Genomic DNA, 15900 nt, shown 5'->3' on the forward strand with positions numbered 1-15900 from the left:
TGAGGAGCTATAGCGTGCGAAGAGTAGGATTGCGGAAAAATAATAGCGAATATTGTGATAGCGAATTGGTGTGAACTTTTGGTGATAGTGAAGAATCAGCGTTGAACAGCGTAGCAGAGAGTCGTGTGTGCGAAACAGGATAGAAGAGGAAAAAATTATGAGCGTCGTACGTAAAGCGCCTTCAGAATTTTTAGTATCAAAATTGAAGGAGAAGTTGGCAGCTTTGGAACTTGCCACGACTGGTGTTAAAAGCGAGTTGATAGCTCGCCTTATGGAAGCTGATCCATCGGAAAATTGGGTGATAGGAGACAATATTGCGGGGAAGGATGTCGAAGAAACGCGGAACGTAACCGTAGCTGCGGCAAGTGAAAGTATGGATGAGGTTGCGCTTTTAAGACGAGAGATGGAAATTTTTCAAAAAGAGAAGGAGATAGCGGAACGAGAAGTGGAATTAGTGCGAAAGGAAMTAGAGGTCCTRCGAAGGACGCAAAGTTCTGCTATGAGTCAATTGTACGGATTGGAAGAGGCAAACCGGTCACCTGTGCAAACGGAGATAAGTAACTTATCGTTAAAAGCTGTCATTGAATTGATTGGATATTTTGAGGGAGAGGCAGATGAGTTTACAATATGGGAAGATCATGTAAACTACCTGCRYGACATGTATCATTTGACCGAAGACCAGGCAAAAGTGATGATCGTACAGCGTTTGAAGGGGCGARCGTTGGAGTGGTTTAGATCGCGGAGAGAATACCTGCATCTCACAGTGGATGAACTTTTAGTTGAGTTGCGAAAAATGTTCCATCAGCAAATCAGCAAGATGATCTTGCGAACGAGGTTCCAGGAACGTGTTTGGAAGCGTGACGAGTCTTTTAGCGATTATTTCCATGAGAAGATTATATTAGCGAACCGGATAGAGATTGACGAGGAAGAAATGATTGAATTTATCATCGCGGGAATACCAGATCAATTGCTACGAGATCAGGCAAGGGTGCATGGTCATAAAAGGAAGGAATCTCTTTTGAGAGCGTTTGAGCGTATATCGTTGAAAGGACGCTCGCAGCAGGCGAAGATGGGTAACTTGATGATACATCGAAGTAACATAGACGCTAGCGTTAGAGGAAGGATAAATAACATATCAGATAACCGTTTGAGGTGCAAAAATTGCGGTATRATGGGTCATTTTAGCGAAAAATGCCCATATAAGAGTAGAGGCACGAAATGCTTCGAATGTAGAGAATTTGGTCATATCGCGGTTAATTGCCCTAAAAATCGTATCGCTAACAAAAATTCATGTAATATTTCACGATCGGTGCGAGGAAAGTATTATAAGGAAGTAATAATAAATGGTCAGAAAATTAACGCGCTAATTGATACTGGAAGTGATATATCTCTAATGCGAGCCGCACAATACATACAAATAGGATCACCTAGATTGAAAACGAATGAGATCAGATTTCGTGGAATAGGTTCAGAGGATAATAAAACGTTAGGGGAATTTTTTGCGGGTATTGAGATTGATGGTAATCAATATACCATTGAAATTTCCGTGGTATCTGATATATTGATGCAGCATGCTGTTTTGATAGGAACTGATTTTTTGAACACAGTGGATATTAATATTAGAGAGGGAAAAATTGCAATTAGCAAACCGTCGGGAAGCGGAGAGAACAGCGAGGAAGTAGTTGAAATCTTAAAGATAGACTGTGTATACGATACAAATGAGTTAGATCTGTCGCATATTCCATCAAATGAGCATAAAAAATTGGTGGTAGACTATATTAATAATTATAATCCGGTGAAAGCGCGCGATGTTGGTGTTAAAATGAGTCTGATACTAAAAGACGAAGAGCCAGTTTATCAGCGGCCAAGACGTTTACCTCCGTCGGAAAGGCAGGGGGTAGAGAATCACATTAGTGATTGGTTATCTAGTGGTATTATTCAACCATCGTTATCTGAGTACGCGAATCCAGTTGTACTAGTAAAGAAAAAGGATGGTAGTACAAGGCTCTGCGTGGATTACCGAAAGATTAATAAGAAAATAGTGAAGGACCGTTATCCGCTTCCGTTGATTGGTGATCAATTGGACGCGCTTCAGAATGCAAAAATTGTTAGTACATTGGATTTGAAAAACGGGTTTTTCCATGTACTATTGGAACCGGAAAGCAGAAAATATAACAAACGACGTAAGGAAGCAAAACGATATAATGAAAATGACTTGGTGGCAATCAAGCGAACGCAATTGGTACCAGGTTTGAAGTTGGCATCGAAATATTTGGGTCCGTATCAGATAATAAAAGCCTTACGTAATGATCGATATGTGGTATCTGGGTACAGATACCGCTGCAGAATGGCCGAGTGTAGGAGATATGGTGAGCGTTGCCGTCTTGTTAGCGTGGAGTGATAGGATTTTGTTAGATTAAGTAACCGGGGACAACGGACGAAGGACAGTTAGTTAGTATTGAGCGTTGTAAGAGAGAGGATCTGCATTTGTATTAATCATAAGAAGTTGTAATTAAACTGTTTTCCCATCAAAAANATGTATTTTAGGAAATTTTATATTTCAGATTTGTTGTCTCGTAAAAATTTATTTGTGTATCAAATGGAATACATATTTGAAAAAAAAAAATTTTATATTTGCGCATAAAATTAATTCAAGATATACAGGAAAGGATATTCTAAAAACGTGGAATTTATTTTTTGTCTAGACATAATTTTAATTCATTTTTATTATGTTATAAGAAAACAGAAATGCATTTTTATTCAGCTTCAAAGTCATAAAAATTGTAAGTAAAAGATAGAATATTATTCAAGCGGCAAGCTAGCGTAAGTAGTATCGTCTCTGCTTCTCACGCGGGTAGTTACCGTTCGATTCTTCATGGGGGAATTATTTTTTTTTTTAAGTTTTTCTACCCTTAAGTTATACAAATTCTTTTTACACATTTCTTAATTTTTAATTATACTTGACTTACGCGGTTTTTCAACTTACGCGGAAATCGTTGGAATGAATGAACTATCTAAGTAAGAGACTTACTGTATAATAATATTGTATATTATGTGGGATAAAAATGTAGTGGGTAGTACAAAGTAATTATTATCATAAATAAAGAACAATTATGTAGGAGATATGGTGAGCGTTGCCGTCTTGTTAGCGTGGAGTGATAGGATTTTGTTAGATTAAGTAACCGGGGACAACGGACGAAATAAAGGACAGTTAGTTAGTATTGAGCGTTGTAAGAGAGAGGATCTGCATTTGTATTAATCATAAGAAGTTGTAATTAAACTGTTTTCCCATCAAAAATCCTACAATTATGTTATAAAATTAGTATAAATATTTTCTTTGTATCTAACTTTTTATCAATTTGAACATATTTTTTCATAAAACCTTTTTTTTCCCGCCAAGTATATTGGAATTTACAATTTGGCCAATCGAGGCAAAACTTTGGGAACTCATGCTCTATACCAGGGGTTGCCAACACATCAATTGCAATCGACCGGTTGATAACGAAACAATTTTGGGCCGATCATAGGCGACAGGAGACGATTTCTGACGTATTTAATATTTAAAAAAACCTATTAAATTATAAAAAATATAACTCTGCAAACTAATTTAATTTTACAAGTCACAAAACTTGAGGAAGATTTTTGGAAATATATCAGTCGAGAAAGATATCTCAATATCACCAAATGTAGTGAATATATTTACTCTTGTTTTGAATCTATTATAGATACTTAATGTGAACTGACTTTTTCATATTTAAATTTCACGAAGATTAAACAACGTTTCCCTACTTACTGATTTCTGTATTGAAAATTCATTATCATTATCTTTGTCTGGATTTACATCAAATTATGAATGCTTGGTTAGAGATATGCAGGTGCAGACTTTCCTCACATACACACACACAATAAAGATAAGATAAAAAAATAAAATTTAATCTTTATTATTTCTGTGACTACTTTTCAATTAGTATTGGTTTAATAACTCCGTTCCCCATTGTTAATTATTAGTGCACAAGAATCATGTTTGATAAATGACAAGATTTTAATAAATAGATCACGACACATTTTTAGGATAAAAAGTCGATCACATATAGAATAAAGTTGGCCATCCTTGCTCTATACCATTATAAATGAAGACATAGAGTTTTGTCTAAACAATACAAAGGTCTTTTTGAAATATCAAGGGTACGTTCGCCTATACAAGATTTAAGTCTATCTGAAGATGGCGTCTTAAAATAAACTTTAATCGTAAGTTCTCTTTAAAAAACCTTCTTTAAATAACGAATTATTCGAAAGATTATTGCGAGTAAAACTTCATATGGGACACTTTATATACACGATATTCTTGGAATGATGTATCAAGCTTTCAAGGATAATGAAGAAGGAGTGAAACAACAATTTAAAATAAAGAATTATTGTTCGAAACTTTCTTAATTAAAAGTTATCGGTCAAAATCATAAGAAAGTGTTTAAATCTTTTATGTCTGTAAATAAAATGAGTTATAAAATAAAACATTATCTAACTACTTCTGCATTCTATCGTAACAGGTTAACCTTTTGAGTATCAAAGTTGTCAGGAATTTCCATGTGAGCGGTTATGGAAATACAGTCAATCAAATTGAAATTTGTCGTTTTTGTCGTTTGTCTTCCTATCTATCGCTTGTTTCAGAAACCAGGGCCGTATGTAAATACAGTCGACCATGCGAGAATGTGTTATTATTTGAGGTTATAGTGAATAATAGGTAAAAAATTAGGTTAAGTAGGTTATAAATTTTATTATTATTTCTTAAGGTTATAATCAATTATAAGTAAAAAGGAAGGTAGAAATTATTTGAAGAAAAAAAAGAAGAGAACAAAATATTAGGTTTATTTTTTTGTTGCTTGATTTTTGGTACATCATGTTTTGCTACGCATTGGAACACCCATATTTTGTTATGATTGAAGTGAGAAATTTCGTTTTATTCAAAGGGTTAAGACAAATACAATTACAAAAGATTCTCAAAATGACATTTCCTAAAGTAAATGTAGGAAGAAAAGCATCGTAAGAGGCTCTATCACATCCGCTCTTACATGCCTGAAGCCATTTAAGTGAAATAAAAAACAATAAGGACTCTTGTTAGAAAGTATTCTCTATTACCTACAAATGTCTTGTAAACAGTACTTTACATGACTCCATAGAGAATAATCAATAGTTTGTTCCAATAACTTTTGATCAAAGTATTTCCGCAACATTGTACTTTATTAAAATGCGATGTTTGTTTTTTCTCCATCATCCCTGAAAGTTTGATACACTATCACAGAAACATTCTGTATACAGAAAGAGTTAAAAGAAATCGAACAACTAAATGAATATGTTCATTCTTCATAGCCATTCCAATTCTGATGTAACCAGACTTCGTATATTTAAATTCAATAGAGATATTCGGACATCTCGTCTTTTTTTGACTTACTCTGCATAGAACTAAAACATAGCAGATAGTCTAATAACTATTATCACATCAAACGTCTCCATTATTTCTGGTTTTATAGAAAAAATACTTAAAATGAAGTATTCAAAGATTAAATTTGAGGACAGATTTAATTTTTTCTCTAACAATAAGTGATCTTTTTATCAGAATTTGTTTATCGTTATTTTTTTAATATTTTTATGTACATTTTTTCATGCATGAATTGAATCCTCATGCCATTCTCAATGAAAAGATATTAAGATACAAGGTCGAAAAATGATTAATTCGCAAAGAAACATCTACTGAAGCACGCAACTATAATAAACCATGTCTATTTTTTATTAAACTTATGTTAGAAAAAATATCAAAGGAAAAATGAATAGCTCAAAGTAGATAACACATTCAAGACTATATTTTTGCTGCAAAGAAATTATTTTCTTATAACGTATTAAATACACTTACATTAATTGCACTTGCAATAGTAAAAATAATACGTTCCACATTAATTATAAGTGTCAAATCAGTGTTTAGTAACTAACAATAAACTTTCTGTTTAGTCCACATCAATTATTGATAAATGACAATGAATTTTTTATTTAATCCATGTAGCAATTTTAGTTACATTACTGATAATATTTAATCCAAATCAGATTATCTTTGCAAAATGAAAAAATCTGTATTGAAAGGGTGCACATAAACGCGTATTTAATTTTTAATATTCCCAAAACTGGATAATAATATTTCAAATACTATTTTAAATAGTAAATTCTTTACAATTGAAATACAATAATATTTCAAATAATAAATGAAATTTCAATAAATAAAATATTTTATTTTGATAATCTAAAACATAAAATAAAATAAAATAAAATAGTTCATCTTTGAATATTAAAATAAGTATTATATTTTTAATAGTTCTTAGCCTGAAGATAAATTGCGAAAACGATTAATGTAATTTAAAACGAGATGACCTAATAATTTACTTAATATTTGTAAATGAAATATATTTTTTTAAATAAAACTATTCACATCTAATAAAGAAAATCTGCCAACATTTTCATTACTTAAAATACAGCGCAAAATAAACTATATCTAAAGTAAATTGGACAAGGTTTTCATGGTTTTCAGATGCATGGATACTTATTACATTGAATGCCATACAATTTTGATATGTTTTGTCATAGAGGCCACGATTGTTAAGATTAAATATAAAACAATATAATAAAATAAAAAATATAAAAAAAAAGTCTCTATCTCTCAACAATTCTCTTAGATTTGTTTAGAATTTTTAAAATTTTAATAATAACATAAACCATAAAGTAAAAACTTGTTTCTCCAATATCTTACAAAAAATAAAATGCTTCACTAAATACTCCAAACTTTAGCAGAAATATTTTATATATATTTTAGATAAAACACTATTTGAAATACTATTGTAAACAATTTTTAAAACAAATAAAATATTTTATTTCTTAAAATACATGCATAATTTAAAAATAAAATATTTATTTACTATTTATGATTTAATGCAGTATTATACCTAACTCTGACAATGAGTATTGAATGGCCTAAGTGGAAAGATGAATAAAAAGCACTTAGCACTTAATGTTTTTAACAATATACTTATAACCTTGAAATATCGTAAAATAATAGCATTGAGAAAAAATGTTTTCCATCGTCTGATGTATTTCTTGAGATACTGAGTTTTGTTTTAAGTTTACTAAACATTTTTCCATGTATCCAAAAATAACCAAGATATTTAAAAGGTGATAATAATTATTCAACCACCTGGTATACTTACAAATATTAAATAACTTCACATGATATTCTCTTTAATAGTACTAAATTTTATTAGAAAGAAATGAAAAAATTCATTCTATTTCTCAGTATAATTTTAAAACTTTTTAAATACTAATGACTGTATATTATCATAGTTTCTTGTTGATAATTTTATAAAGTATTTAACTTTCTAACTTTATTGTAACATTACTTTGTTTATGCTTTATACAAAAATTTCATATCAAAAAGTTACTTATTTATTAGAAAATAATATCTATTTAATTAACTGTAAGAAGAATTAACAAAATAACATTAGACTTATAACTGTATGCTATATCGTATTTAGAACCACGTTCTTTAGAATAAATCTCTATGCACGTTATACTATGTACACATAATTAGAATTCAGCAAACTTACGTTTCAAGATCGTATGAAAACAGCCACGTTGTTCAGTATTTCTGAAGATAGTGATATATAAAGTAGACAAAATATAGTCTCTTGACTACTATTATCTGTGATATCTTCTTTTGACAGTAAAAATATATTGTCTGAAAAGAAATAGCAATAAAATAAGATCCTATTCAACATAAATCCTTAGATTACAATGAATATAATACTAAATAAAACCACATTATTCAATTAATAGTTAAAAATTTCTTATAAAACATAACAATAGAATTTTAACAGATTCGTATCACTCACTAAACTTGCTTAACTGCTAACATTAATTGTTATATTTTAATTTAAAAATTACAGTTTAGACAAATTCTTATAAATGAATAAATACTTGGTATTTTGATATCAAATGTTGACATACCTATACAATGTCAAGTTAAGATTAAACAAAATTTAATATCTGTATTTTATTATATTTTGTAAATATTTTTACTATTAAAAGTTATGAAAAAAACTTCTCTTAAATTTACATTAATGTAGAGAAAACTTTAATTATTATTTATTGTTTAATACTAATCATTAACTACACCACGATTCCAATACTTTACTTGGATTATTCAAATTAACAGATTACATTACTTATAAAAATACAGAACACGAATCCATATATAGAAACAAATAAAACATCATATAATAAAAAAAATCCATACTTGTGCAAGATCTGCAACAATGTATAATCACATTGAGATGATAAATTTATTAAAAGAACAATAAGTTTAATGTTTTACAAATTTGTATAAATTGTACCCAAATCAAAGAAAGAGGTTAGTTCGCATAATAAAAGTCATCTCAATTATCATGATGCTTGAAATGTTTTCTCAAAATCGTTCAAAAGCTTTGATCACCGAATTTAAGTATATTAAAGATTAAACAAAATTTTCTAACATATTATACTATATATATAATAAATATACTTTGTTTTAGTAAGTAAACGTACATGTACAACTATTTTGTTTTTATAATTATTGTTTTATGATAAAATGTCTGAAATCTAAAATAAACTTACAAGTGGACGTAAAAGACAAGCTACATTAGACGAAAAAACGAATTAATCGCGCGTTTCTGTCATCATTTTTTATTAGATTTTAAATACTGTGAAAGATCAAAGTACACAATTGCAGTGGTTCCCAAACTTTTGCTATTCTCGGCGTCTTTGTTAAGCTAAGATTTCATCAAGGCACTCTATATCAAATTCTCATAAGTTCATCTTGCAAACAAGTTTAGTGTTTTTATTAAAAAATTAGCTAAAAATAAATAAAACACGTTTTTTTTGTAGAGATTTCTGCAAACAGTTAATACTAATGTGAGTTAATGGTTTACACAGAATCCGCTAGATTTTGCATCTTACTACTTCAAATAGAAAATAAAAATATTAAATTATGAAAATTTTGTAATATTTCGGAGCATCTTATGAAAAAATGACAGCTCCCAAGGGCACCGCAGCGTACTTTGGGAATCACTGCACAATCAGAAGATACGATCAACGAACCAATAAAGCAATTCTTGCAAAACCGAATGCAATGCTTATTACATATAATACTATTGCATATATATATATAATACTTGCAGTCCCGGCCACGCGTTGCTGTGGCTAATTCATATTATAGTAAACTATTCAATACAGTGAAATGATTAGATTATTAACGAATAAAGACGAAAACGTTATAGCCGGTATAAAAATTTACGGATTAAGATTTGAACTTAAAGCCAAATTTGAAAACATTTAAGCACAAATTAATATAAAATGTAGAAGTTTAGATTATAAGACAAATATCTCTAAGTTTTATAATTAGTAAAACGTAAATAATTGCTCTGTAAAAGAGTTTTAACATTTTATTTAACAACAAATCATATTTAGATGTAGAATTTTAGATTAGATTAATCTTACATTTATGTTTGTAATAAATGAGTAAGTTACAAAGTTTTTAGTTGTTAACATTTTACATTTAATTTTATAAACGAAGTAGGTAGCGAAAAGCTGCCTGGCTAGGGATTTTGTTAATTGTAATTTAATTCAGCACATATCGGTGCACAATATCTTTGGTTAACCTGTCTCTAGCTAACACAAATAGATTCGATGGTTTTCCCACACGTGAGCAGGCAACATATAGTTGCCCATGGGAAAAACATGGAATTTCCAAATCTAAACCGCAAATGGGCATTGTCTGGCCTTGAGACTTATTTATAGGCATAGCGAAAGTTAAACGAAAGGGGAACTGTAGCCTTTTGCAGGTTATCGTCGATTCTGACGGTATTATTGGAATACGTGGCAACAGGACCACTTTTTCTTTAATCTTTACAGTCAAAATTGTTGCTTCAAGAATATTTCCGGTGGTCTTTTTAATGATCAAACGTGTACCTTTGCATAATCGAGGAGGATTGAAATTACGCAGAAGAATAATAGATGAACCGAAGATTATGTGGTGGCATTCCGGGTATATCTAGAGAGTTTAAAAATTTAATTGGACACAAATAACACTTTCATTTTCATTAATAACAGTATCGATTGATTTAAGAAACATCAGATCGCCTGGCAACAACTGTTGTATCTGGAAATTGATTTTGTCAACATCAGCATTTTTGGCTGCCAAAATAGTCCGATTACTAAGCCATTTATGATCCTAGTAAATATTTTGTATGTCCGGGAAGATACTCTCAATTAATTCATTTTTCGTGTGAACAACAGTGCAGAAATTTTCTGGCAGTTTAATGCATTGCGTAATTAGTTGCAGTTCTATTCTACCGTTTCCAATATCTATCAATTGTTCGGAAAATATTTGTGCTGATGGATCATTTTGCAATTGTATACGCATGTTTATGGTCAATCGAAGTGTTTCAACACTTCGCCATAATAATGATTGTTTTAAACATGCGTTAATCTCATCAGCGTTCTTGAGATTCTTGTGCACGACTCTTTGCTGTCCTGATTCTTTGAGCTACTATTCTTGCTGTGCTTTTTTCACCCGACTGATTTGCTCTTTCAACACGTTTGCGTCGTGCCTCTCGGCTCCGCGCATTGTGAAAGTTAGATTTTTTTGGTGGCATTTTACTTAAAATAATAATTAAAAATTTTGAAATAAAATTAAATTAATAAAATAAAAAGCAAGCAAATAATACTTACACGTATTTAATTTAATTAAAGTGTTTTATAAATGAGAAAATAAAGCACCAAAAATTGAAAAAGCAATAATTTCACTGTATTGAATACTTTACTACAATATAATCTAACCTAACTTCTCTTAGCCGAAGCCATCTATTGGATACTTACTCAATCTAAATAAACTTACACCGCCATCTGTTAGAATCTTATGGAACTAACAAGTCTAATCAACAAATAATTTGCAATAAAAAAATATTGCGACTATAAATTGAGATAAAAACTATCTTAATACATAAGTTTGATCAAATTGCACACAGTGTGCCAAATTTGATTAGAATAAGTTCAGTAGTTTAGGAGTACATTATGGACAAACGTTGTAACACGAGATTTATATATATTAGATTTAAATAAAAATATTCTAAAAAAACGTTCTAAAAAAATTGTACAACAATATTAAATAATTTTATATATTTATTTAAAATGGGGGCAAAAACAAAGAAAATAACCAAAAAAAAGACATACATAAATAAAATATTTATAAAAGATCTTACCCAACTAAATAACGCAGTAGCTATGCACATTAGACAAAGAATATATCGTGAACTCGATAATTTGCACGCGAATGAATTCAAAGTTCTAAACACAACATTTTGACTATCACGTGGGTTTTCAAGAAAATCTCCGTCAGGGTTGCATATACATATTTCTAATTAAATATTGCCACAGTAATTTAAAAGTGTTAGAAAGTGCCGTGATTGCATATTCTATTATATTCTGTTTCTAATAATTTAATAACATTTCAAAATTTGTTTTAAATAATCGTATAAATATAAATATGTAATAAAATTCCTATAATTACTATAAAACTATCTTACTTCTTAACATGTAAAATTAAATCAATGTCATATAATTTTTATAAACTATTATAGCATAATAAGTTTATGCACTTATCTTTTAAAATGAGATTAACAGTTAGATTCAAGAAATTCTATTTTTATATTTCATGAACATACATTTATATTTTTACATCATTTTCTATCATTATGCTATGAAAAAAATTATCATCAATTCCATTTTCTCCTTTTCGAAATATATAAAATTGTAATATTAAACAAAAATGTACATTTTAATTTTTTAAAAGTAATATTAAATGATATATAATTTTGCGAATAAAACATTTTTTTAATAAAATTACCTAAAATATATCTTTTCTTTTCTGTGGTAGCTTGTTTTTCATCCTGAATCATTTTTCAAAACTATATTTGAGCAATTTATTTTAAAAGTAGTATATATTCAAATTTGGAAAAAATAATTTTTAATTTTATATTCAGACTATTTAACAATGAAAGTGGTAAATTAATGATTGATTAAATATAACTATTTTATGAATTATTTTGTTTCGAAATCTTATAATAACAACGTCAAAATTTTCGAGTACCGTTAATATTTATAGTTGTAATGTGATCTGATATTTTCACTTAAAAAAATAAATAAAGGTAAAAGAAGAAACCACTCTCAAAATAAATGTCCTATTTAGAGTCTACAATTTTAATGATATTTTATGACACAGACACCGTTAATCAACGGTTTGAGTTTTCACATAAAGTATACTTTTTACAGTATTTTTTAAAGCATGTTTTTCAACAAAAATTAAAGCTTTTCCCAAAAGTTGATTTGAGCATTTCAATATATGAATGTATATTTTTTAAATAGGTAAATTTAAAAGAAAATGAATAGAAAGAATACAACGCATGAAACTTAGTAATTCATTTGGAAGATAACAAATTATGAAATTCAAATGAATTTTTAGTGTAAAATCTAAACGTTATTCAACTATTGCGAGACGAAATTTATTCCTATATCAGCACGCTGTGGCATTTATAGAACGAAAAAAAATAAGTGATTTAAAATATTTATAGTTTATAAATCATTTTTTGTTTCTCCTGAATTTCCTCTTATTTTCTAATTAAATCATGTTGTACACTTTATCTTATCAATCAATATCTCTTACTGCAAAAGAAACCTTGCATTCCTTAAAGCTAATCCCTGGTAAAGACTCTACGACCGAAACGAAACCTACATATTCTATATAACGACACAAAACGTACCTTTTTACTTTTTAGAAATTATAAGAAGTTATTTATTAGATAAATTTTATTTTCTCTACTTTTCTCTTAATTTTGTTTTCTTTTTATTGACGCAGAAAAAATCTGATATAAACAGAAATTTACACTATTTAAAATATTAATCATTACGTGAAGTATTATTTGTTACTTATTGAACGAGAAACGTATTATTTTATTAGTTACATCTTCGGTGTTGAACTATTGTTGATATTGTTATAGAATATTTTAGGATTATCTCCAACTTGAATAAGTATAACTAGATAGGTAGTAATCGAACCAATCGCCTAAGACATGCATAGCAATGCATAAATAAAATTTTTATAAAGTACAAAATAAAATTAGTTTGAATATTCGTATTTTGAACTTACGCTGTATATAAATGTATGATCCAGATTGTAAAATCCACAAGCATTAAACGTCAAACGGTTTTGGATTAGTTGAAACTTAAAATCACGAATCTAAAAGAAACAATTATTATAAATTGAATATACGGTCATCTTTCTAATAATGCAATACATTCATAACGTGACAGCTTTTTATAACACGATAATCTTAGACTCATGTCAGTTTTCATATAACACGATAAAAATTAATTTACTTACTCTCATTTTGATTTATTTACAACGCTGTTTCCTTGTGACACAATAAAAATTAATCGTGTTATAGAAGAGTCGACAATAAATATTATAATATTAAAAATAAACACAAATTGTTTCTTACTTTATCGCGAAATTTCTTGTTAGTTGAAGGTTCGTATAATTCACAAAGAATGTCTCCAGTGTTCATGGCATATAGAAAAACAAGAAAAATCAATATTACTTCTAATTATATTACACAAAACTTCGCGAAATTACACATTTGGTAAATATTTGATGTATAGTTAAATAAAATACTATACAAAAAGTTAAAAAGAACATACTTCCATTGTCGTTGCATGGCATATATTGTTTATTGCCAAAATCTTGAAGGTAAAATAGAATATCCAATATAAATGCGCATAAATTTCTTTTACCCAATCGTCATAATATTTTGCGATCAAAATAGCATATAAATTATATGCTAATAAAGTAATAAACACGACAGATGAAGACATAGACATAAATATTTGTAATCCATAAGCTTCGTTTATATTTTGGGCACATTTGATTAATTCCAAATGGATTTGTCTTTTATGAAAAGAATAAAAAGAAATAATTAAAAATAATTAATTTTTTCGGACTAATTACCAGTGACTTACTTAATTCTCTTCAATTTTATAAAGTTTTCATACGTTTTGTACGATCGATAAATAGCAGATAATAAAGAATCATCTTCCCAGTTATCTTTCATTCGAAGCACTTTTTTATGTTGTGGAGAATCGATAGTTGCTGTCAGCATACTATGAAGTATTCCATTCAATTGATTAAATTTCATCTTTATATACCTACTTAAAAACACTCATTATATTTAAGTAAATATTGATTTCTCTTGTGAAAAATAAAATTATTCACTTGCCTAATCCAAAAGATAAAAGTGAAGTCGATGATTATTGTTACAATGAGAGGATAATTGTCTAAATACCAGAACTGTAATACTAAATTGTAGTTACATTTTGTCTTAGAAAACCAAAAATTATCGACGACGACTAAACCTGATACTATAAAAATGAAAATTATGCCTGCGATGAACTGATGCAGAAAAAGAGAATAATGATTTCTCAATACGTTTAATTCATAAATCTCTCGTGTACAAGTTTCCAAATGTTTTATAAATAATTTTATCCTCTAAAAAACGGATTTCACCATTTAATTAAACTATTTACGAATATTTTCTATTAATATAATATATCACTCAATAATACACACAACCACTCTAATAGCAGCATAATAAAAATATATAATTAATCTAATAAATTTTTTACCTTTCTTCTCGCTAAACCAGCGAAAATTACAATTACATAGATAAGGGCATTATAAGCAAACAAAAATTTGGTCGTTTTTGCTGCCACTTCCGTTGCTTGAATGGCTACAAAAGTATCAATTACACCCTGAAGCGCAAAAAATAAAATACCGTAGTAAGCCAAAGAGCAAACGATATAAATAAAACCAATTGTTTGAATCAGTCGATCTCCAAAATATTCTAATAAACCAGTGCAAACAATCGAATTTGCGATGATCAATGGCATAACGGAACGTTGAAGCTCTCTTAATTGAAACATTTGAGAGGTTTTATTGACGTTATTTTTATAAGTACAACTTTTAATTTTAAAATAAATGTTTTAGTTTCTTTTTCTTATTTGCAAGTTACTCTCTGCTGAAAGTTACGAAGGAAACTAATTTTTATTACAAACCTTTCTCTTCTTACTACCTTTGAATATATTTTCATGGTAAATAATTAAATAACTTGCATTGTTAGATTAAAGTATAAACTACTATAGTTCTATCCTACCTCTTTCATCATATTAATGATGTTTTTCTTCGTCTTCGTCTTTTCAATGAAAAACATTCATTCACACATTACTTCCTTATCAAATGAAGATCAATAAGGCATTATTTATTAAAAAGAACATTATATCAATGTTAATATAAGTAAATAGATTTTTTATTTATTTAACCCTTAGCGGCCACACGGCCATAACTAATTACCCCACGCAGAAAAAACTATTTGGGGACAAGATGTGTAGATGTTTTAAGACTTTTAATTGATTGTGTCATGTTCGTTGAAGAGTTCTTCAACATTTCTTATGATTTAAGTTGGTTAATTCATAGATGGCGTTCTAAAAACTCGTCACATAGGTCAAAAGTCTGGAAAAATGGCTTTTTCGAAAAAAAATTCATTACTCCGCCATTTTGCAATATTAACTGCTAGAGTTTTGGGATGGTCCGCATAATATATACCACTACCATAAAAAAATAACAGTATCCGTCGATTATTCAAAAAGTATATTTATTTTGCAAAATTATTGGAGGTAAAAATGAAAAAAATTACAAATCATGAAATTGGCTTTTTTTTG

General features: G+C 28.8%; 3 protein-coding genes across 3 annotated transcripts in view; 1 reads left to right on the top strand and 2 right to left on the bottom strand.

Annotated features, from left to right (window-relative positions):
* The window catches only part of LOC106792337 (probable multidrug resistance-associated protein lethal(2)03659), a 33272-nt gene extending 22347 nt beyond the window's left edge, over window positions 1–10925 (bottom strand). The window contains exons 1-3 of the mRNA XM_014758714.1: window positions 10804–10925; window positions 8689–10731; window positions 7644–7774 (exon numbers count right to left, since the gene is read on the bottom strand). The gene's annotated coding sequence lies outside the window, so the exon portion shown is untranslated. The remainder of the gene's footprint in view (window positions 1–7643; window positions 7775–8688; window positions 10732–10803) is intronic.
* On the top strand, window positions 158–2401 carry LOC106792331. Its single transcript, XM_014758690.1, has one exon. The coding sequence runs from the start codon at window positions 158–160 to the stop codon at window positions 2399–2401; it is 2244 nt and encodes a 747-aa protein (XP_014614176.1).
* LOC106792332 (gustatory receptor for sugar taste 43a-like) lies at window positions 10566–14321 on the bottom strand. The gene is made up of 6 exons (XM_014758691.1): window positions 14146–14321; window positions 13828–14074; window positions 13629–13697; window positions 13277–13366; window positions 13092–13192; window positions 10566–10731 (listed from the first exon to the last, which is right to left on the bottom strand). The coding sequence occupies exons 1-6, from the start codon at window positions 14319–14321 to the stop codon at window positions 10566–10568; spliced, it is 849 nt and encodes a 282-aa protein (XP_014614177.1).
* Window positions 14322–15900: the final 1579 nt, after the last annotated feature.

This window comes from Polistes canadensis, unplaced genomic scaffold (assembly GCF_001313835.1).
Source record: "Polistes canadensis isolate GaletaPanama2010 unplaced genomic scaffold, ASM131383v1 scaffold_407, whole genome shotgun sequence".
Classification (NCBI taxonomy): Eukaryota; Metazoa; Arthropoda; class Insecta; order Hymenoptera; family Vespidae; genus Polistes; species Polistes canadensis.

Bases quoted from the DNA above. Each gene is read 5' to 3' on its own strand.
- LOC106792332 (XM_014758691.1), bottom strand. From the start codon at position 14,321: ATGAAATTTAATCAATTGAATGGAATACTTCATAGTATGCTGACAGCA. The intron at 14,075-14,145 runs GTAAGTCACTGG...TTTTCATAAAAG, and splicing joins ATAAAATTGAAGAGAATTAA to ACAAATCCATTTGGAATTAA. The intron at 13,367-13,628 runs GTAAGAAACAAT...TGTTTCTTTTAG, and splicing joins ACAAGAAATTTCGCGATAAA to ATTCGTGATTTTAAGTTTCA.